The 22,443-nt window shown below is 38.6% G+C and overlaps 1 protein-coding gene across 1 annotated transcript in view; it reads right to left on the reverse strand.

The window, feature by feature from the left end:
• The window catches only part of LOC147911647 (protein WWC3-like), a 152,616-nt gene that overhangs the window by 11,805 nt on the left and 118,368 nt on the right, over window positions 1–22,443 (reverse strand). The window contains exons 14-18 of the mRNA XM_087427891.1: window positions 22,247–22,333; window positions 20,916–21,108; window positions 15,982–16,146; window positions 15,357–15,508; window positions 13,801–13,966 (exon numbers count right to left, since the gene is read on the reverse strand). Coding sequence (XP_087284017.1) covers window positions 13,801–13,966; window positions 15,357–15,508; window positions 15,982–16,146; window positions 20,916–21,108; window positions 22,247–22,333 — 763 coding nt within the window. The remainder of the gene's footprint in view (window positions 1–13,800; window positions 13,967–15,356; window positions 15,509–15,981; window positions 16,147–20,915; window positions 21,109–22,246; window positions 22,334–22,443) is intronic.

The raw sequence follows: 22,443 nt of genomic DNA on the forward strand, positions 1-22,443 counted from the left end.
TGTAGAATCATGTCATCTGCAGACAGTGAGATTTTCATTTCTTCCTTTCCAATTTGGATTCCTTTCATTTATTTTTCTTGCCTAATTGCTGTGGCCAAAACCTCCAGTCCTATGTTGAATAGCAGTGGTGAGAGTGGGCACCTCTGTCTTGTTTCTCTTCTCAGAGGGATGGCTTTCAGTTTTTCACTGTTGTTGAGTATGATGCTGGGTGCTGGTTTGTCATATATGGCCTTTATTATGCTGGGGTACTTTTCTTCTATTCCCATTTTATTGAGAATATTTTAATCATAAATGGATGTTAAGATCTTGTCAAATGCTTTCTCTGCAACTATCGAGAAGATCATGTGATTTTTATTCCTCATTTTGCTAATATGGTGTATCACACTGATTCATTTGTGGATGCTGAACCATCCCTTGTCCCTCATATAAACCCCACTTGATCATGGTGTATCATCCTTTTAATGTACTGCTGTATTTGATTTGCCAATATTTCGTTGAGGATTTTTGCATCGATGTTCATCAGTGATATCTGCCTATAATTTTCCTTCCTTGTGCTGTCCCTGCCTCGTTTTGGTATGAGTGTGATGCTGGCCTCCTAGAACGAGTTAGGAAGCTTTCTGTCTTCTTCAACTTCAAGTTTGAGAAGGATAGGTATGAAATCTTCTTTGAATGTTTGGTACAATTCTCCAGAGAAGCCATCCGATCCAGGACTTTTGTTTTTAGGAGATTGTGATTACTGTTTCAATCTCTTTACTTATGCTTGGTTTACTCAGATTCTCTATTTCTTCCTGATTCACTTTTGGAGGTTGTATGAGTCTAGGAGTTTACCAATTTCTTCTAGGTTATCCAATTTGTGCATATAGTTTTCACAGTATCCTCTTATAATCTTCTGTATTTCTGCAGTATCCATTGTAATTTCTCCTCTTTCATTTTGATTTTATTTATTTGAGTCTTCTTTCTGTTTTTCTTTGTGAGTCTGGCTAAGGGTTTGTCAATTTTGTTCATCTTCTCAAAGAACCAGCTCTTAGTTTCATTGATCCTTTCTACTCTTTTTAGTCTCTATTTCATTTATTTCTGCACTAATTTTTATTACATCCCTCTTTCTGCTGACTTTTGGTTTTGTTTGTTCTGTTAGGTGTCTTATTTGAGATTTTTCTTTGTTTCTTGAGGTGGCCTGTATTGCTATGATTTTCCCTCTTATAACCAGTTTTGCTGCATCCCGTAAGACTTGGTATGTTGTATTTTCATTTTCATTTGTCTCCAGGTATTTTTTAATTTCTCCTTTGATTTCTTCATTGATCCAATGCTTGTTCAGTACCATGTTGTTTAGTTATCATATATTTGTGACATTCTCATTTTTTTCCTTGTAGTTGATTTCTAGTTTCATAGCATTGTGGTCAGAAAAGATGCTTGACATGATTTCAATCTTCTTAAACTTATTGAGGCTCCCTTGTTTCCCAAGAAATGGTCTATCTTTGAGAATGCTCCATGTGCACTTGAGCAGATTGTGTATTCTGCTTTTTAGGGATGGAATACTCTCTATATACCTATCAAGTCCATTCATCAAGTGTTTCATTTAAATCCACTATTTCCTTGTTGAATTTCTGTCTGGATGATCTGTCCATTGATGTAAGTGGGGTGTTGAGGTTCCCTACTATTATTGTGTTGCTGTTGATTTCTCCGTTTAGATCTGTTAATAGTTGCTTTATATACTTTGGTGCTCTTGTGTTAGGTGCATATATATTTCAAGTGTTACATCCTCTTAGTGGGATGTCCCTCTTATCTTTATATACTGACCCTCTTTGTCTCTTATTGTCATTTTTATCTTGAAGTCTGCTTTGTCTAATATAAGTATAGCAACACCTGCTTTCTTTTGTTTCCCATTTTCTTGGAGTATCATATTCCATTGCTTCACTCTGAGCCTACGTTTTTGTTTAGAGTTGAGGCGTGTTTCCTAGAGGCAGTATATTGTTAGGTCTTGTTTTTTAATTAATCCAGCCACTCTGTGTCTTTTGATTGGAGTATTCAATCCATTTCTGTTTGGAATGATTATTGATATATGAGGGCTTAATACTGCCATTTTATTTCTTTTTTCTGGGTGTTCTCTATTTCCATTGTTTATCTTCCTTGTATTTCAGTATGGTAGTTTTTTGCAGTGCTTTTCTTCTTTATTCACAAATTGTAACTCTGCTCTGATTTTTTGTTTACTCGTTACCACAAGATTTGTGTAAAAGATCTTGTAGATGAGATAGTCCATTTTCTGATAGCCTCCTATCTCCATTACCCTAAGCAAGTTCCATCCCTTTCTTCTTCCCCTTCTAAATTATTCTTGTCACGAATTATTCTGTTTTGTGTTGTGAGTTTGTAAGTTGAAATGTTTATACTACTTTTGATGATATTCTTCCCTTTATCTTTAAAGTTGTAATTATTTCCTATCTTGTTCTGAAGAGAGCTAAAGTTTTCTGATTTTGTCCATTTTTCTCCCTGCTCAAAGCTTTCTAGAACTTTGTCTTTTTGTTTCAGGTCTGAGGGCATCCGTGGTCATTTCTTGTAGGGGAGGTCTAGTGGTGATGAACTCCCTCAGCTTATGTTTATCTGGGAAAGCTTTTTTTCCTCCATTGTATCTGAAGGATAGTTTCACTGGATAGAGTATTCTTGGCTGAAAGTTTTTGCTCTCAGCATTTTAAATATATCATTCCATTCTCTCCTACCTTATAAGTGCCTGCCAAGAAATCCACCGAAAGCCTGATATAGGTTCCTTTGTAGGTTATTTTCTTCTGCCTTGCCACCCTTAATACTTTTTCTCTGTCACTGACTTTTGCCAGTTTTACTATTATATGCATTGGAGAAAGCCATTTAGCATTGATGTAATAAAGAGTTCTATTGGCTTTGTGTATTTGTAAGTCCAGTTCCTTCCCCTGGTTTGGGAAGTTCTCAGCTATTATTCCTTTGAACAAGCTCTCCGCTCCCTTCTTACTCTCTTCACCCTCCGGAATACCTATAATCCTTATGTTACTTTTCCTAATTGAGTCAGACATGTCTTGAAGAATTCTTTCATTTTTTTTAAATCTTATTTCTCCCTCCTCCTCCACCTGTGACATTTCTATACTTCTCTCATCTAAATCACTAATTCTTTTCTCCATAATGTCAGCTCCATTTTTGTAAGGATTCTACATTATTTTTTATCTCATTAATTGTGTTCTTCATATCCAAAATTTCTGCTTGTTTTTTTTTAAACCTTCAATCTTTTTTTCTTTTTATTGATGTTTTAATGGTTTCTAACATTGTGAAATTTTGGGTTGTACATTTTTGTTTGTCCATCACCATATATATGACTCCCTTCACCCCTTGTGCCCACCCCCCACCCCCACTGCCCCTGGTAACCACAGTCCAGTTTTCTCTGTCCATGTGTTGGTTTATATTCCACATATGAGTGAGATCATACAGTGTTTGTCTTTCTCTTTCAGGCTTATTTCACTTAACATAATACACTCCAGGCACACCCATGTTGTTGCAAATGGGATGACTTTGTCTTTTTTTATGGCTGAGTAGTATTCCATTAAACCTTCAATCTTTTTCATGAAGTATTCCTTCTCATTAATTTTATTACTGAGTTCACTGAACTGTCTTTCCAAACTTTCTTGTAACTCGCTCAATTTCTTTATGACAGCTATTTTGAATTCTCTCTCATTTAGATTGTAAATTTCTGTGGTTTCAGGATTGCTTTCTGGAGATTTGTCATTTCTCTTCTCCTCTCAATTTTTGCTCCAGTTTCTCATTGTGTTTGATGACCTAATCCTTTGTTGGAGCATTTGCAGAAGCGTCAGGTCAAAGATTCCACCCACTACTACTGAGTGGAAGCAGGAACTGTTTCTGATTCTTCCCCCCGCAGGTACTGGAAGTTTTGGAGATATGGTGGGAGTTCCCACAGGCTGGGAAAGCGTTTGTGCCCCGGCTCAGGGCTGTCACTGCCTCTACTTACTGTTGTGCTGAGGTGTATTCCCACTTGTGGGGCAGTGGTGATACTATGGCTCTCTTATCAAGCAGAAAATCATTCACACATGTGCTTAGATCTGCCACTGTCTCTTCTCATGGTTGCACTGGACACTGTGCTTGCTGAGCTGGGCTTCTTCGTGGGTTCTGAGCCTGGGCCACGTGTGAGCACCGCAGCGGCAAGTCGGGCTCTTCTGCTGGCCCTGAAATCATTTGCAAAGGGGCTCAGGGCTGCCGCTGCCTCTTCTTACAGTCATGCTGAGGCATGTTCCCACTTGTGGGGCATAGCGGTAATATGGGCAGTCCCACTGGCTGGGAAAACATTCGCACACATGCATATATCTGCCACCAACTCTTCTTATGGTTGTGCCGCTGCTGTGCTTGCTGGTGTGGCATCTTTGTAGGATCCAAGCCTGAACCACTCACTGGGACCACAGTGGCACAACAGACACTCCCATCAGCCGGGAAAGCATTCACATGTGGCCTACAGCTGCCATTGCCTCTTCTTACAGTCAAGCCAAGGCATGTTCCCCCTTGCAGAACTGCAGTGACGCTACGGCGCTCCCACTGGCTGGGAAAGCATCCACATGCATGCACAGGTCTGCCAGGGAAGAGTGGGGGAGTACTCACCTATCTCCACTACTCACTGAGGGCCCAGTCCATCTACCTTCATATGCATAGCTGCATGGGTCTCTCAGGTGTCCTGTTGTGCTGTGTGGGTACCCTCTATTGGTCAACAAATGTCCATTTAGTTGTAGTTCAAACGGTGAGAGAAAAAGGGAACAGCTCACTCTGCCAAGTCGCTGATATCATTCCTAGAATTTCTTTAGAGCATGCCTAATGGTAATGAACTTCCTCAGCTTTTGTTTATCTGAGAATGTCTTGATTTATTCCTAATTTTTGAGCGACATTTTTGTCAAATGACAGTATTCTCTGTTGATGGTTTTTTCATCATTACTTTAAATATATCATTCCATTGCCTTCTAACCCATAAGTTTTCTGCTGAGAAATCCGTTTATAATCTTATGGAGTCTCCGTTTTACATGATGAGTTGCATCTCTCTTGCTGCTTCCAAAATTCTCTCTTTATCTTTGATTTTTGATATTTTGATTATAACGTGTCTTGATATGGTTCTCTTTGGGTTTATCCTACTTGGACTTCACTGAACTTTTTGTTTTTGAATATCCAATTCTTTCTTCAAATATGAAAAGTTTTTAGCCATTATTTCTTCAAATAAACTTTCTGATCCTTTCTCTCTCTCTTTCTCTTCTTTTATGTCCTTAATGCGTATACTGGTCCACTGACATACTATTACAAAGTCTCTGTTACATTGGGCCTGTTCACTTTTCTTTACTCTTTCTGCTCCATAGACTCAACAAATAGAAATGAGCTTTGTTCAAGTTTGTTGATTATTTCTTTTGCCTCATAAAGTCTACTGCTGAACCCCTCTAGTCAATTTTTCAATTCATTTATTGTATTTTTCAGCTCCAGAATTTCTTTTTTAGCTTTTTAAAAACTAAAATTTTGGTGAATATTTTCATTTTGTTCTTAAATCATTTTCTTGATTTCTTAAATCAGTCTTCTCTTTAGTTGTCTGTTGGAACTTCTTTTGTAACTCACTGAGCACATTTAAGACAGATGATTTAAATTCTTCCTATGGAAGTCAAAGACTTTTGTTTCTTTAAGGTCAGTTTGTGGAGATTTATTTTGTGCCTATGAATGAACGATTTTCCTGTTTCTTTTGTATGCTCTGAGATTTCTTCTTGAAATATGAGTATTTGAATAAACAGCTACCTCTCCCAGTCTTTGTAGACTGGCTTAAAGCAGGGGAAAGCCTCCACAATCAGCTTGGCCTAAAAGCTCTGGGTTCTCTCAAACACTTTCTGGGGATGTTTCTTTCCTCAGTTTGTGCCTGTACTTTTATTTCAAATATCAGTATGTAAAGCTGCCTTTAAACATCTTAATATAACAAGGTTTCACCCTTCTTCTTCTCAGGACTATAGATTCTATTGTATTCTTCTTCCAGTAATCTCTTGTCCCCTGATGACCATAGGACTGCAGACCTCCTGCAGTTCTAACAAGCTGTGGAACTGGCCCTCCTTTATGTGGCCTCAAACCTGATTCTAAACTATGTCACCATTCCCATTAGTACTCTGAGTTGAGCAAGAGAAAAGCCAGACCCTAGGGCAGTCCCCAGATACTACCAGTGTACTATCAGTCTCCAGATACTTCCCCTACCAGTGTCCACAGAACACTGCAAGCTAGTTCTATTCTACTTCTGCCTGGGGGAGGAAATGAAAATTGGTAGTTTCTTCCCAACCATGCTGTGCTGTACTGGAGCGGGGCTGGGATAAGGGCAAGGAAACAGCATGAAATTTCCTATCATTTTGAATGCAGCTTTTTCTTGGTTGGGCACTTGAGTGGTTCTTACAAAGCTATTTTTGATCTGTATGTTATGTACTCGGTGTTTCCATGGGGAAACAAGAGCATCAAACTTCCTAGTCTGCCATCTTGTTGACATCTTACTCTGAGGATTACCATCAGTAGTTTTTGTATGTGACTGAAGTGATTTTGGTATCAATTAGAATTACACTGTTATAACTTTAGGATCTTATATGTAATCTCCATAATAACCACAAGAAAACATCTATCAAGTATACAAAAAAGAAAATGAGAAGGGACACAAAGATGTCACTACAAAAAAATCAACTAAATACAAAGGCAGTAATGGAGGAAACAAGGGGCAAAAAAACCTATGAGACATAGAGAAAACAATTAACAAAATAGCAATGGAAACTGCTTCCTTCTCAGCTATTACTTTAAATGTAAATGGATTAAACTCTCCAATCAAAGACATACATTGACAGAATGAACAAAAAAAATACCAAAAAACAGGATCCAACAACAAGCTGTCCAGGAAACTCACTTTTGATCTAAAGACACAAATAGTTTGAAAGTGAAAGAATAGAAAAAGATATTCCATGCAAATAGCAACCAAAAAAGAGCAGAAAAGCTATACAAATACCACACAGCATAGACTTAAATTCAAAAACCATTAAAAAAACAAAGATGATGTATGTTAGTCTCAGATTATTGATATACTGATAAAGGTACACTGATAAAAATGTCAATTCATTAGGAAGATGTAACAATTATAAATATATTTGTACCAAACATAAGAGCTCTAAAATATATGAAGCAAAAATTGACAGAATTGAAGACAGAAATGGACAATTCTACATTAATTGTTGGAGACTTTAACACCTCACTTTCAATAATGAACAGAATAACCAGACAGTATCTCTATAAGGAAACAGAGCACCTGAACAACATTATATACAACTGGACTTAAAAGACATATAGAGACCTTCTACTTAACAGCAGAATACACATTTTTCTGAAGTGCAATGAGACATTCTCTAGGATAGACTATGTTAGGCCAAAAAGATATTTTAATAAATTGTAAAAGACTTAAATCATACAAAATACATTTTCCAACAAAATTAGAAATCAGTAACAGAAGAAATAAAACATTCAAAAATATGTGAGAATTAAACAACATAATTAATATAACACCCAATATGTCAAAGAAGTCACCACAGAGGTTAGGAAATACCTTAAGAAAAAATGAAAATGAAAACACAACATACCAAAGCTTGTGTGATCTAGCAAAAATAGTCCTAAAAGGGAAATTAATGGCCACAAATGCTTTCACTACAAAGGAAGAAATATCTCAAATCAACAAAGCTAAACTTACATCTTAAATACAAACAAAAGGAAAAAAAAAAAACAGAAAAAGAGAAGCAAATAGACAAGAACTAGCGGAAGGAAGAAAATAATGATTAAAACAGACATACATAAAATATAGAATAGAAAAATAATGGGAAAAAATCTGCAAAAGCAAACTTGGTTCTTCAAAAAGATCAACAAAATGCAAGTCTTCAGCCAAACTGAATAAGAGAAAAAACGAGAAGATTCAAATTGAGAAAATCATAAATGCAAGTGAGAAGTTACTACAGACTTTACAGAAATAAAAGCTATTATAAAAGACAATTATGAACAGTTATATGCCAACAAACTGGAAAACCTAGAAGAAACGCACAAATTCCTAGAAACACCCAACCTACCAAGACTGATTCATAAAGAAATACAAAATCTAAACACATCTCCAACTCGTACAGAGATTAAATCTGTAACCAAAAACCACCCAACACCCAAACCTCTGTACCAGATGGCTTCTGAGGTGAATTCTACCAAACATTTAAAGAATTAACGCCAATCTTCTTCAAACTCTTTCAAAACATTGAAGAAGAGGCAACAGTTCAAACTCATTCTATATAGCCAGCATTACCTTTATCTGAATGCCAAAGACACTATAGTAAAAGAAAACTGCAGACCAATATCCCTTATGAATATCACTGCAAAAATCTTCAGCAAACTAGCAAACCTAAGGTAGCACATATGCCACATTAACAGAATGAAGAGGGAAAAAATGACATTTTTATCTCAACTGATGTTATGTTGTATATCCCCAAAATTCATACACTGAAGTCCTAACTCCTAGTACCTCAGAATGTGACTGTATTTGGAGACAGTCTTCAAAGATATAATTAAGATATAATTCAAAGATATAATTATAATTAAGATATAATTATATAAATATAATTATAATTAAGACCTCATATAAATGAGGTCATTAGTTTGGGCTTTATCCAAAATGACTGGTGATCTTATCAGAGGAGAAAACTTATTTACTGACAGACAGAAAGGAGACCATGAGAAATGACCATCTACAAGCCAAAGAGGAAGACCTCAGAAGAAATAAACTCTGCTGACACCCTGACCTAGGACTTCCAGCTTTCACAAACTGTGAGAAAATACGTTTCTATTGTTTAAGCCATCCAGTCTGTGGTACTTTTTAAATGCAGCCCTAGCAAACTAATACTATGCAGAAAAATAATTTTACAAAATTCAACACACTTTCATGATCAAAACACTCAACTAAGGAGGAATGAGTAGGAATATTTATCAACTAAGTAGAAATAAAATGAAATCATCTTGACATACTAAAGGCCATATATTGAAAATCCACAGCAAACATCCTACTCAACAGTGAAAGAGTGAAATTTTTCCTCTAGAATTAGAAAAAAGCAAAGATGTCTACTTTCAACACTTCTGTTCAAAACAATATTGGAGTTCTAGCCAGAATGACAATGTAGGAGAAGAAACATAAGGCATCCAAATTGGAAAGAAACAAGTTAAATGATCTCTGTTCATAGAAGATATGATTTTCTATGTTGAAAACCCTAAAGATTTCAAAGAAAAAACTGTAACAACTAATAAAAGAATTCAGCAAAGTAGCAGGATACAAAATCAATACAAAAAATCAGTTGCAATTTCGTACAATAACAATCAAAAACCCAAAAGGAAAATTATAGAAAATTATTTCATTTACAATACCATCAAAGAATAAAACATTTAGGAAGAAACTTAAGCAAGGAGGCAAGAACATACACTGAAAACTGTAAAACGTTGACTAAGGAAGACACAAATAAATGGAAAGACATCCCACATTCATAGGTTGAATAACTTAACATTGTGAAGATGACAATCCTACCCAAAGTGATCTATAGATTCAACAGAATTCCTATAAAAAACTCAGTGATACTTTTTCAGAAATAGAAAAACCTATTTTAAAAATCATATGAAACCTCAAGGAACAGTGAATAGCCAAAACAATTTTGAAAAAGAAGAACAGAGACGGAGGACTCATATTTCTTGAATGAAAATAGTGAAGTACTGGCATAAAGACAAATAGCTAAAACAGTAAAATAGAACAGAGAGCTCTCTCTCACATATATGGTCAAACAATTTCTGACAAGCATCTCAAGACCACACAATGGAGAAAGGACACACTCTTCAACAAATGATGCTTGGAAAACTGGATATCTACATGCAAAAGAACAATATTAGACTCCTACCTAACACCATTTACAAAAATTAACTAAGAATGGATCAAAGATCTAAATGCAAGGTCTATAAAACTGCTAAAGGAAACATAGAAGGAAAACTTCACAACTTTGGAAATGGCAATGATATTTTGGATATGACACGAAAAGCACTGGCAACAAAAGTAAAAATACATCATCTGAACTACATCAAAATTAAAACATCTCTGTACCAAAGTGCACAATCAACACACTGAAAAGACAATATACTGAATGGGAGAAAATACAAGCAAATTGTGTATCTGGTAAAGGACTAGCATCCAGAATATCTAAAGAACTCTTAAAAGTAAAAAAAAAAAAAAAACCCAATTAAAAAGTGGAAAAGGTCATGAATAAATATTTCTTCTAAGAAGATATACAAATGACTATTAAGCACATGAAAATATAGTGACACTACTAATCATTAGGGAGATGAAAATTAAATCCACAATGAGATACAACATCATATGCATTAGGATAGTTATTAGCAAAAAAACAGAAAACAATAAATGTTGGCAAAAAGGGAGAAACTGGAACCCCTATGCATTCCTGGTGGGAATGCAAAATTTGGCAATCTCTGTGGAAGACAATATGGCAGTTTCTTAAAAAATTAAATACAGAATTACCACATAATGAAGCATTTCCACTTCTAGGTATATGCCCAAAAGAAATGCAAGCATGGACTCAGATACTTTTACATCAAATACTTTTACATCAGATACTTTCACGGCAGCACTTGTTCATAATAGCCAAAACATGGAAGCAACCCAAAGGTACACTGACAAAGTGGAAAAACAAAATGTGGCACACACATACAATAGAATATTATTCAGCCTTAAAAAAGAAGTAAATTCTGACACATGCTACAACAGGGATGAACCTTAAAGATATAATGCTAAGTGAAATAATCCAGACACAAAAGGACAATTGTTGTATGATTTCACTTACATGAGGTACCCAGACTGGGCAAAGTTATTGAAACAAAAGTTCAATGATGTTTTTCAGGGGCTGGGGGTGTAGGGAATTGGGAATGGTTACTTAATGGGTACACAGTTTTAGTTGGGGATGATGCAAAATTTCTGGAGATACATAGTGGTAATGGTTGCAAGACATGGTCAAAGTACTTAATGCTACTGAATTATACACTTCAATTGATTACATAGGTAAATTCTATGTTAGGTATATTTGCCACAATAAAAAATTTAATAAAGCTTTAAACATTAAAAAAAACTTTATTATAATTTATTGATTCATCTGGCCAATTGTCTGCCTCCTCTTGAAAGCAAGGTTTTCTGTTTGTCTTGTTTGTTGTTGCATTTGCAACGGGTGGCACATAATAGGTGCTCAATAAATACTTGATAAAAGAATAAACATGAAGAGTAGGTACAGGTATCTACAAAAATCAAAGAAAGTTAAAATATTGTCCCTTCTATCAATAAATGTATGACCCATTGAACAGATCAGCTATATGCATTAAATAACTAAACAAAAACTCCAAAGAAACACAAAAACAATATCTAAACAGGGTGGAATTAACTGTACATGGAATTCAGGAGAAATTAACAAGAGAAAAATCATCATGCAGAAGATCTGAGTAACGCTGGACACAGAAGGACAAAGAAAGAATTCTAAAATGGCAGAGAGTGGGAACAAAGCAAATGTAAGAAACAGAAAATTAAAAGGTGGCACCAAGAAGACTATGTGGGAGAGGCCATAAAAAGGTTGGGCCAGAACAAGGGTGTGACTGTGGAACACTGGAGATGAAAATGAATATACGTGGCTAAGAGCAGGTCTGAAAAGCTAGGATACAGTGTCTAGATTTGCACTGATGAGTCAGGAAAGAGATGTGGCATCCTAAGCAAAGTGGTGACCTGAGGAAAAGGTATCCAGAAAATCAAACTGAGAGTGAAATAAAAAATAAACTAACTTAGGTGGAGAACAAAGGCAGTTTACCACAGAAAGTTTTCACAACGATCCAAAGTAGGATCTGTTAAAAATCTGCTCAAGTCTATGGATCCTCTTCCCAGGAAAAAGCCCACACAATTTGTCATATGATATCAGATTGTGGACCCCAGACTTAGGCTAAAGTAGTGACTGGGAAACAGAATGGTTGGATTAAATCTAACAGTTATCAATAGGGTAATGTATAGAAAATTTTAAATCAGGAATTTTTACTTTGAGTTCATTCAGATAACTCAAATAGGACTTAAAGTAACCAATATTCTGATTTTTAGATCTATAAACCAGTCTCCCTCTAGAGACCTGGTGTATCAGGGCTGCCTCAGGATTTCTAGTGAAAACTAAAATTCACAATTTTACATATTTTTTTAAAAGCATTAAACTAGCATTAAAATAAATGAAAGTGTCAGATCATAATAGAGAGGGGAGGAAGGAAAGAACCTGTGAATTCAAACTGATACCAAAAACTTACTTAAAAAATTGAGGAGGAAGATCTTTCCACAAGATGCTTATTAACTACAAGGAAAAGATATTACTTTTATTTTTTTGTTTGCTGAGGAAGATTCACCCTGAGCTAACATCCGTGCCAATCTTCCTCTGTTTTGTATGTGGGACACCACCACAGCATGGCCACCGACAAGTCATGTAGGTCCAACCTTGGGAACCGAACCCAGGATGCTGAAGTGGACCATGCTGAACTTGACCACTACAGCACCAGGCTGGCCCCCTTATTTTTATACAGGGGTTCCGATACAAAGGGTATCGGAACAATGGAGGAATTTTGTCCCTGGATTGTATCTTAGATAACGCTGTCATATTTTCTGAGGATAACTGTATCATAGTTAAATAGGAGAATGTGTTTGTTCTTAAGATTTGTACTGACATGTTTAGGAGGAATGTCACAATCTTCAATTAACTCTCAAATGGTTCAGCAGGAAAAAAGTTGTGTGCACACACATATGTAAACACAGTGAAAAAGAATGTAAATGGGATAAAGTATTAACAATTGTGATTAGGGCATAAATTAAAAGTTGGGGGAGGGAGACATACCAGAAATGTGTACCAGGGCTGCTCACTGTGATTTAGGTCAAAGATTATAAGACTTTATAAACTAGAACAATCACAATTATTTGCAGCCTCACGCAAAACAACTGCTCCCAATTTAATGCAATTTAATCCACCTTAGGAAGCTGCCAAGGGAGAGATTTATCTCAGCATTTGTTGTGAGCTGAACAATCTGGGAACAAAGTTTCCTCACTGAAGATACCATGACCAGCACAACTAAGATCAAGTAAACAGAAGAAGCAAATGGATGCTTCACTGTGCTTACCATCAAAGATGGAGAAAAGAGACTGTCAGCACCTGCAATGTTACAGAACCATGATACATCCTTAGCTGTATGTGGCCCCGAAGATGGGAAAGGATCATCACCAGATGGCATATGAAGGAGTAAAAATCTACCCTTTTTAGTTGTAGTTGTCCTTTCTTTCAATTGAAAGTTGACAGACCTCTCTACGGTACCTGCTGTGCCCGTCTCAAGCCGTTTACAGATCTAAGGCCAGTCACTTCTTTTCCTCGGCCCTTGGTAAAATACAGCCTTAGCTATCCTGCCCTAATCCAACAGCACTGTGCATTTTATACCATGCCTTCCCCAAAGCCACTGTCCCCTGGTGTGTCTATAAGCAAGCCACGTCGTCCCACCCCTGGGTATGAGCCTGTCAGCTTCCGTGCCCCTTAGTCCTTCTCCTCTGCCCATTCCCTCATGTGTCACGTGGAGGATGTGGGACACACGCTCTCCCTCCTGGTGTTGTGTGGCGAAATGTCAGGGGCTCCATAAAACCCCTTGACCTTTCCTACTTACCTTAAGGGGTGGGGGCTGGAGCTTCTCGGGGCTGTAAGGATCTGTCTGGCCAGCAAACGTGTGTCCGTGGATGGAGTCGACACCAACGCAACAGGGCTCTGGGTGTGGGGGGCTGGTCTGGGTGCAGCTGCTACAGCCACTGTCGACTGAGTCGGCTTGCCAGCTCCTAAAGCAGACATTGCCAAAGGCCACACAATGTGCACCAAGGGACTGAGTTCACCGCTGCCCCCAGAGCACAGCAGCGGAGGTTGCCAATAGGACCTATTTGCTTCCAACGACTGAAGACGGGTGCTTTCCTCATAGTAAGAGGGCATTTACGTTACCCAGGGAAGACAACGCTACAAGGCCTTTCATGAAGGGGGTCTGTGTTTATCACCCAACGGCAGCTGCTACAGCTTCGAGAATCCTGAACTTCCTCCCTGAGGCCCTCCCAGCTCCCTGCCCGTCTCTGAGCCCAAACACCCTTCCCCTCTGCCATGCACTTTGCCTCCCTAAAATAAATTCCTCTCTAAAATAAATCCAAGGAAAGCTATAGGAAGAAGCAGGACGCTCTGCAAATATGAAGCTCTTTATGGGAAACGTGGAAGTAAAGCAGTATGACAGGTATGACAGGACTTCCGGAAAGGATCAGATGGAAACCAATTCACTGCAGGAGCTTGCTCATCTGTGCATTTTATACCATGCCTTCCCCAAAGCCACTGTCCCCTGGTGTGTCTATAAGCAAGCCACGTCGTCCCACCCCTGGGTATGAGCCTGTCAGCTTCCGTGCCCCTTAGTCCTTCTCCTCTGCCCATTCCCTCATGTGTCACGTGGAGGATGTGGGACACACATCCTCTGCTGCAGCCAGGTCTACACTGAGTCAGGGATTCACCAATAGGCTGCTTCAGGAAAAACGTAAAGGGACACTGCATGCTTCCGTTTAGAACAAATGTCCAAAATAGATAAATCTATAAAGACCAAAGGTAGACTATTGGTTGCCTGAGAGAAAGAGGGGAACATGTGAGAAAGGAGACAGGAAAGAAACATTTGATGACATTTTGGCACGATGAAAAATAAAACGCTGTAAAATTGATTGTAGTGATCATGGTGGCCCAACTCTGTGTACTAAAAAACACTGAGTTACCAAGTTTAAATGGGTGAATTGCATGGTAGGTAGATTATATCCCCGTAAAGTTATTTTTAAAAAACGTAAAGGGACCTTATTGTATTGAATGCTGGCAGAGCAGAGTCACTGGACAGTGCCACTCTTTAAGAGACATTGTGGAACAGAAGCAAAAGGGGAAAGAGCTGGGGGTCAAGGTTAAGGTATGGCCTTCGTCCACCGCAGCAAGAAATTCCCCATGAGAATCTCAACTTCTGGGCAATAGTACTGAAGAATCGCCCAGCATATTCCACAGAGAGGCACAGATGAGAAATGCAACTTGCATCCAAAGACCTCTGAGAGAGCCATAGCTGACTAACACACCACCTGCCTCCTCCCCAAAATAACGTGCTTCATTTCCTCAGCATTTCTGAAGGAGCCATGCTGAGGGTGGCACTGCTTTGAGCCTCATAACCTCTCAGATGCAGCTTGAGCCTGCTCCTCCTTCCGCGTCATCTCCAGGGCCCCCTCCTCGGTGCTCTCCAGCTTCACCCGCTCCTCAGCCAGCTCTCTCTCCACCTCCTGCAGCTGCTCTGTGGTTCTAGCCAGCAGCACCGTCACCGCGTCCTGTAGGAAGAAACAGACATTTCTGAGCACCAACTTAGACCAACAGCTTCTGGCAGCCCAGCAAAAAGCAGGCACGGTGCACACATCATAGTGAGCATCCACTCCACCAGGCTGGTGGCCCTCCTCAACTGCTCCTCTGCAGGAAGAAATCCTCCCCGCTGTTAACAGCAAGACACTAACTTGGCCCGTTTGTGTAGCCCTCAAGACTCAAATCTAAAAACAACCAGCACGACACTCACAATCATGAACACGTTTGCATTAAAAGGTATGTGAGATCTTTGGACTGAATGAATGGCCAGATACATACCGATACACGCCATTTTTAGTACTTCCCTTGAAACTCTGCGTTTCATCACAACTATGTTCTAATATTAAATCACATAGCTGCTTCTTAGAAATGACTTCCCCCGGTAAAAGCCAGTCTCAAAGTAGGGAAGCAGTAGCTATCCGCTCCATACTCCAGGCCCACGTACCGTCTTCCCCAAGTCGGTGAGTGTGGGGTGCTGGACGCCTTCTCTGGCTCGCTTGCTCTCCACGGCCCTGGGCGGCTCAGGTCTGGTGAACACCTGGACCGAGTACCAGCGCAGCTGCAGCTCACTCAGACCATCACAGTCAGCCAAGTTAATTTGAGCAATGCCCTGCATGAGTGTGAAAAAAAAGGCAGAAGATAGAAGGAGAGAAAAAATAAAAATAAGAGCAGAAATAAATGAAATAGAGACTAAAAAAACAACAAAGTATCAATGAAACTAAGCTGGTTCTTTGAGAAGATAAACAAAATTGACAAACCATTAGCCAGACTCACTAAGAAAAATAGAAGACTCAAATAAATAAAATTAGAAATGAAAGAGCAGAAATTACAAAAGATAGCACAGAATACAAAGGATTATAAGAGAATACTATGAAAAGCTATATGCCAACAGATTGAAGAAATGGATAAATTCTTAGAATCATACAACCTCCCAAAACTGAATCAAGAAGAACCAGAGAATCTGAATAGACAAATTACAAGTAAAGAGATTGAAACAGTAATCAAAACCCGCCCAAAAAATAAAACTCCAGCACCAGATGGCTTCTCTGGAGAATTCTACCAAAAGTCAAAGAAGATCAAATACATATCTTTCTCAAACTATTCCAAAAATTGAAGAGAACTGACACTTCACAACTCATTCTACGAGGCCAACATCACCCTGATACCAAAATGCGACAAGGACAACACAAAAACGGAAAGAAATATTGTGATGAACATTGATGCAAAAATCCTCAAAAAATATTAACAAACTGAAAATAGCAATACCTTAAAAAGATCATACACCATGATCAAGTGGGTTTCATACCAGGGACACAGAGATGGTTCAACATCCACAAATCAATCAATGTGATAAACCATATTGACAAAATGAGGAATAAAAATCACATGATCATCTCAACAGATGAAGAGAAAGCATTTGACAAGATCCAACATCCGTTTATGATAAAAACTCTCAATAAAATGGACATAGAGGGAAAGTACCTCAACATAATAAAGGCCATATATGACAAATCCACAGCCAAGATCATACTTAGTGAAAAACTGAAAGCCATCCCTCTGAGAACAGGAACAAGACGAGAGTGCCCACTCTTGCCACTCTGATTCAACATATTACTGGAAGTTTTAGCCAGAGGCATCAGGCAAGAAAAAGAAAAAAAAGGGATCCAAACTGTAAAAGAAAAACTAAAACACTCACTATTTGGGGAAGACATGATTCTATATATAGAAAACCCTAAAGAATCCACCAGAAAACTAGTAGAAGTAATTAACAAATACTGTCAGTTGCAGGGTACAAAATCAAGACACAAAAATCAGTTGCATTGATATACACTAACAACGAACTAGTAGAGGAGAAATCAAGAATACAATCCCATTTACAATCACAACAAAAGGAATAAAACACCTAGGAATGAATTTAACCAAGGAGGTGAAAAACCTATACAACGAAAACGATAAGACATTATTGAAAGACATCATAAAAGACATAAAGAAATGGAAAGATACTCCATGCCCATGGATTGGAAAAATAAACATAGTTAAAAGGTCCATATTACCTATAGCAGTGCACAGACTCAATGCAATCCCAATCAGAATCCCAATGACATTCTTCAGGGAAATAAAACAAAGGATCCTAAAATTTATATGGAACAACAAAAGCCTCCAAATAGCCAAAGCAATCCTGAGAAAAAAGAACAAAGCTGGAGGCATCACAATCTCTGATTTCAAAATATACTATAAAGGTACAGTAATCAAAACAGCATGGTACTGGTACAAAAACAGACACAGAGAGCAAGAGAACAGAATTGAAAGCCCAGAAATAAAACTACACATATATGGACAGCTAATCTCCACAAAGGAGCTAAGAGCACACAATGGAGAAAGGAAAGTCTCTTCAATACAGCGTTGGGAAAACTGGACAGCCACGTGCAAAAGAATAAAAGTAGACCGTTATTTTGCACCATACATACAAATTAACTCAAAATGGATTCAAGACTTGAATGTAAGACCAAAACCATAAAACTAATAGAGAACACGTAAGCAGTACACTTATTAACAGTGGTCTTAGAGGGATGTTTTCAAATTCCAAGTCTATCCAGGCAAGGGAAATAAAAGAAAAAATAAACAAATGGGACTACATCAGAGTAAAAAGCTTCTGCAAAGCAAAAGAAACCACCAACAAAACAAGAAGACAACTGGAAGAAAATATTTGCAAATCATATATCTGACAAGGGGTTAATTTCCAAAATACATAAAGAACTCATACAACTCAGTAACAAAAAAAAACAGACAACCTGATCAAAAAATGGGCAGGGGCCAGAAATAAAACCACACATACACGGACAGCTAATTTTCGACAAAGGTGCTAAGAACATGCAATGGAGAAAGGAAAGTCTCTTCAATAAATGGTGTTGGGAAAACTGGACAGCCACATGCAAAAGAATGAAAGTGGACCATGTGCTATTGCCATTCACAAAAATTAACTCAAAATGGATCAAAGACCTGAAGGTGAGACCTGAAACTATAAAACTCATAGAAGAAAATATAGGCAACATACTATTTGACATTGGTTTTAAAGGAATCTTTTCGGATGACATGCCTACCCAGACTAGGGAAACTAAAGAAAAAATAAACAAGTGGGACTTTATCAGATTAAAGAGCTTTTATAAGACAAATGAAACCAGAATCAAGATGAACAAACAACCAACCAGCTGGGAGAGAATATTTGCAAAACATACATCTGACAAGGGGCTGATCTCCATAATATATAAAGAACTCACACAATTGAACAACAAAAAAACAAACAACCCGATCAAAAAATGGGCAGAGGAAATGAACAGACACTTCTCCAAGGAAGATATACAGATGGCCAATAGGCACATGAAAAGATGATCAACATCACTAATCATCAGGGAAACGCAAATCAAAACAACACTAAGATACCACCTCACGCCCATTAGAATGGCTAAAATCACCAAGACAAAAAACAACAAATGTTGGAGAGGATGTGGAGAAACAGGAACCCTCATACACAGCGGGTGGGAATGCAAATTGGTGCAGCCTCTATGGAAAACGGTATGGAGATTCCTCAAAGAATTAAAAATAGAGATGCCCTATGATCCAGCCATCCCACTACTGGGAATCTATCCAACGCACCTGAAATCAACAATCCAAAGAGGCTTATGCACCCCTATGTTCATTGCAGCATTATTCACCATAGCCAAGAAGTGGAAGCAACCTAAGTGTCCCTCGACTGATGACTGGATTAAGAAAATGTGGTATATATATACAATGGAATACTACTCAGCCAGAAAAAAAGACAAAATCGTCCCATTTGCAACAACATGGATGGGCCTGGAGCGTATTATGTTAAGTGAAATAAGCCAGAAAGAGAAAGACAAACACTGCATGATCTCACTCATATGTGGAATATAAACCAATACATGGACAGAGAAAACTGGACTGTGGTTACCAGGGCAGTGGGGGTAGGGGGTGGGCACAAGGGGTGAAGGGAGTCATATATGTGGTGATGGACAAACAAAAATGTACAACCCAAAATTTCACAATGTTAGAAACCATTAAAACATCAATTAAAAAAAAAAAATGGGCAGAGGAAATGAACATTTTTCCAAAAAAAGATATACACATGGCCAATAGGCACATGAAGAGATGTTCAGCATCACTAATTATTAGAGAAATGCAAGTCAAAACTGCAATGAGATTATCACCTCACACTCGTCAGAATGGCTATAATTAACAAGACACAAAATAACAAGTATTGGAGAGGATGTGGAGAGAAGGGAACTCTCATACACTGCTGGTGGGAGTGCAAACTGGTGCAGCCACTATGGAAAACAGTATGGAGATTCTTCAAAAAATTAAAAATAGAAATGCCATAGGATCAAGCTATCCCACTACTGGGTATTTATCCAAAGCACATGAAATCAACAATTCAAAGAGATTTATGCACCCCAATGTTCATCGCAGAATTATTCACAATAGCTAAGACATAGAAGCACCCCAAGCGCCTATCAAGCGATTAATGGATAAAGAAGGTGCAGCAAATATATCCAACGGAATATTACTCAGACATAAAAGAGACAAAATCATTCCATCTGCTACAAAATGGATGGACCTTGAGGGTTATATGCTAAACAAAATAAGGTAGACTGAGAAAGACAAACGCCATATGAACGCAATCATATGTGGATGATAAAGAAACACATGGATAAGGAGAACAGACTAGTAGTTACCAGAAAGGAACAGGATGAGGGGAGGGCGACAGAGGTAAAGGGGCACATATGTACGGTGACACATGAAAACTAGACTATTCGGGGTGAACACGATGCAGTCTTTACAGAAACAGAAATATAGTGACGTACGCTTGAAATTTACACTATGTTATAAGCCAATACGACCACAATAAAACAATCAAAAAAAGAAGCAGAAGAGGCACAGAATGAGTTACCCTTAACAATTAAGAAGCTTCTAAAACATCAAGGTCACCCTTCAATCTTAACCAGAAAGGATGTAAAATATTTCATTGCTATTCAAAGGACTGCAGGAGAATGAAAGTGGGTGAGGTGAGTCCTAATAGGGGCAGCTCCCACGTTGCTTGTTCAGCTCAACCAGAAAGTGCTAGAAATGGAATGGAAACAAAGAACAAGAGAGTAACTCATACTGAGGACAATAGAAGATTCATGTGTTTCTTCCTTTGGTGAATTTAATATGTACATTAGTGTAAAACAAACTGTAATAAACAGATGGAAACTAAGAAAGAAATTATGAGAGAAGGAGAGAGGAAGAAGACAGGATGATAGAGAAGACAGAGTGACAAAAAGAAGGAAGGAAGAGAGGGCAAGACAGGATAGCGAGCCCTACCAGCAGTTCTTCCTGCAGCTGCTGATTCACGGAACATACATATAACTGAAGTGACTTCATCATCGACATGCTTGAATTCAAAGGAACTCTGAAAACTTCATTAAATACCAGCAGTGTTTGGAATTCCAGAGCCTTAGAGCAGTAAGTGTTTGGTGTCCCAGCGTCAACTTGTGGCAAATAAACACGGATGTGACTAGAACCAGAGAAACAGGAAAAAGTATACGTAATTATACTTATTAACATATTTGTATGATAAAATGCATGAATCAAATACATGAGTACACATATATGTTTCCCTCTTTGGATGCCCATGGGTAGAAGTGCAAAGTACTTTGGAAAAACCTCTTTGCTCAACCAAGAGAAAGTCCAAAAAGTTGACATACCTTTGGAGATCAAGAAAATAACACTGGTAAGAAGAAAACACATAAAAATCAGTAATTACAACTCTAGAGGGAGTCACACTGAGGCTCTGCCTTCCCCATCTTTTGGGAAGACATCTGCACTGACCTCTCCACGGCCCCTTTGTTCCCCCTCTTCAAGCTCTGCCTGCCTCACCTCTCAGACTGTTCGCCCACCAAGCTGGTATCCTGCCCTCTCTGCCACCAGCATGGAAGTTGGCACATGGGAGAAGTTCAAATACTGGTGAATGCTGCATAGGACCGCATCACGGTGAATAAAAGCCCAGGGTGAACCCTCAGCCACTTAAAACCAGGCTGCTTCCAAAGCCTTTAGAAGACTAGTTTATAAAGGAGACTCAAGTAAAGGGAGTGCACCCTGGGCTTGAACAAACCATCACAGGTGTGCTGACCTGCCTGCGTCACGAGCCTCTCCGTCGGGTATCCATCTCAAGCTGCCGAGCTCACAGACATAGCACCATCCAACCGGTGACAACACGTATTTCCTTCTACTCCCCTCAGACATGGCCTCTTCAGGCACCTCATCAGATCACAGAGCCAAACATAGCTACATTGTCACCCAACCCCCTGAGCAGGATGGACATTTTAAGCACAAATGTTTCTGATGACAGGCTTGACGCTTTCTAAGCCACCCTCAGCTTCTAACTAGCCTGGCTCCATTAAGTTCATCTGCCTATGATAATAAATCAAAGTCTTTTTAAAAGTTGTGATCCTTTATACTTCAGATAGATACTCCCTGGTGTTTTATTGTAAAATCACGTTCCAAAACAGTCTTTTCCCTCCCCAAATTGCCAAGCAGAATAGATCAGCAAGTGGTGCTGTGCCGAGAAGGCCCAGCAGACCCATCAATGGCTGGACACAGCCCCCGCGTCTCCAAAGGAAAACATCTTGGCCCTTGCCGGCCTGGGAGCTTACATTTTGCAGTCTTCCTTCATAACCAGCCTGGCAAAGTTCTTCAGTTGGAGCACGTTTATGAGGAGACATTCCCTGGCACGGTCATGACTAGAAAATAAAACACTAATTCATGACCCACAAATCCCCAAGGTGTATAAATGCTTCTGACTGAAATAGAGAAGTGTCAATGAAGGCAGATTTTGCCCCACCCTCCCCCC

This window comes from Ceratotherium simum, chromosome Y, assembly GCF_057802395.1.
Source record: "Ceratotherium simum simum isolate JZ-2026a chromosome Y, ASM5780239v1, whole genome shotgun sequence".
NCBI lineage: Eukaryota > Metazoa > Chordata > Mammalia > Perissodactyla > Rhinocerotidae > Ceratotherium > Ceratotherium simum.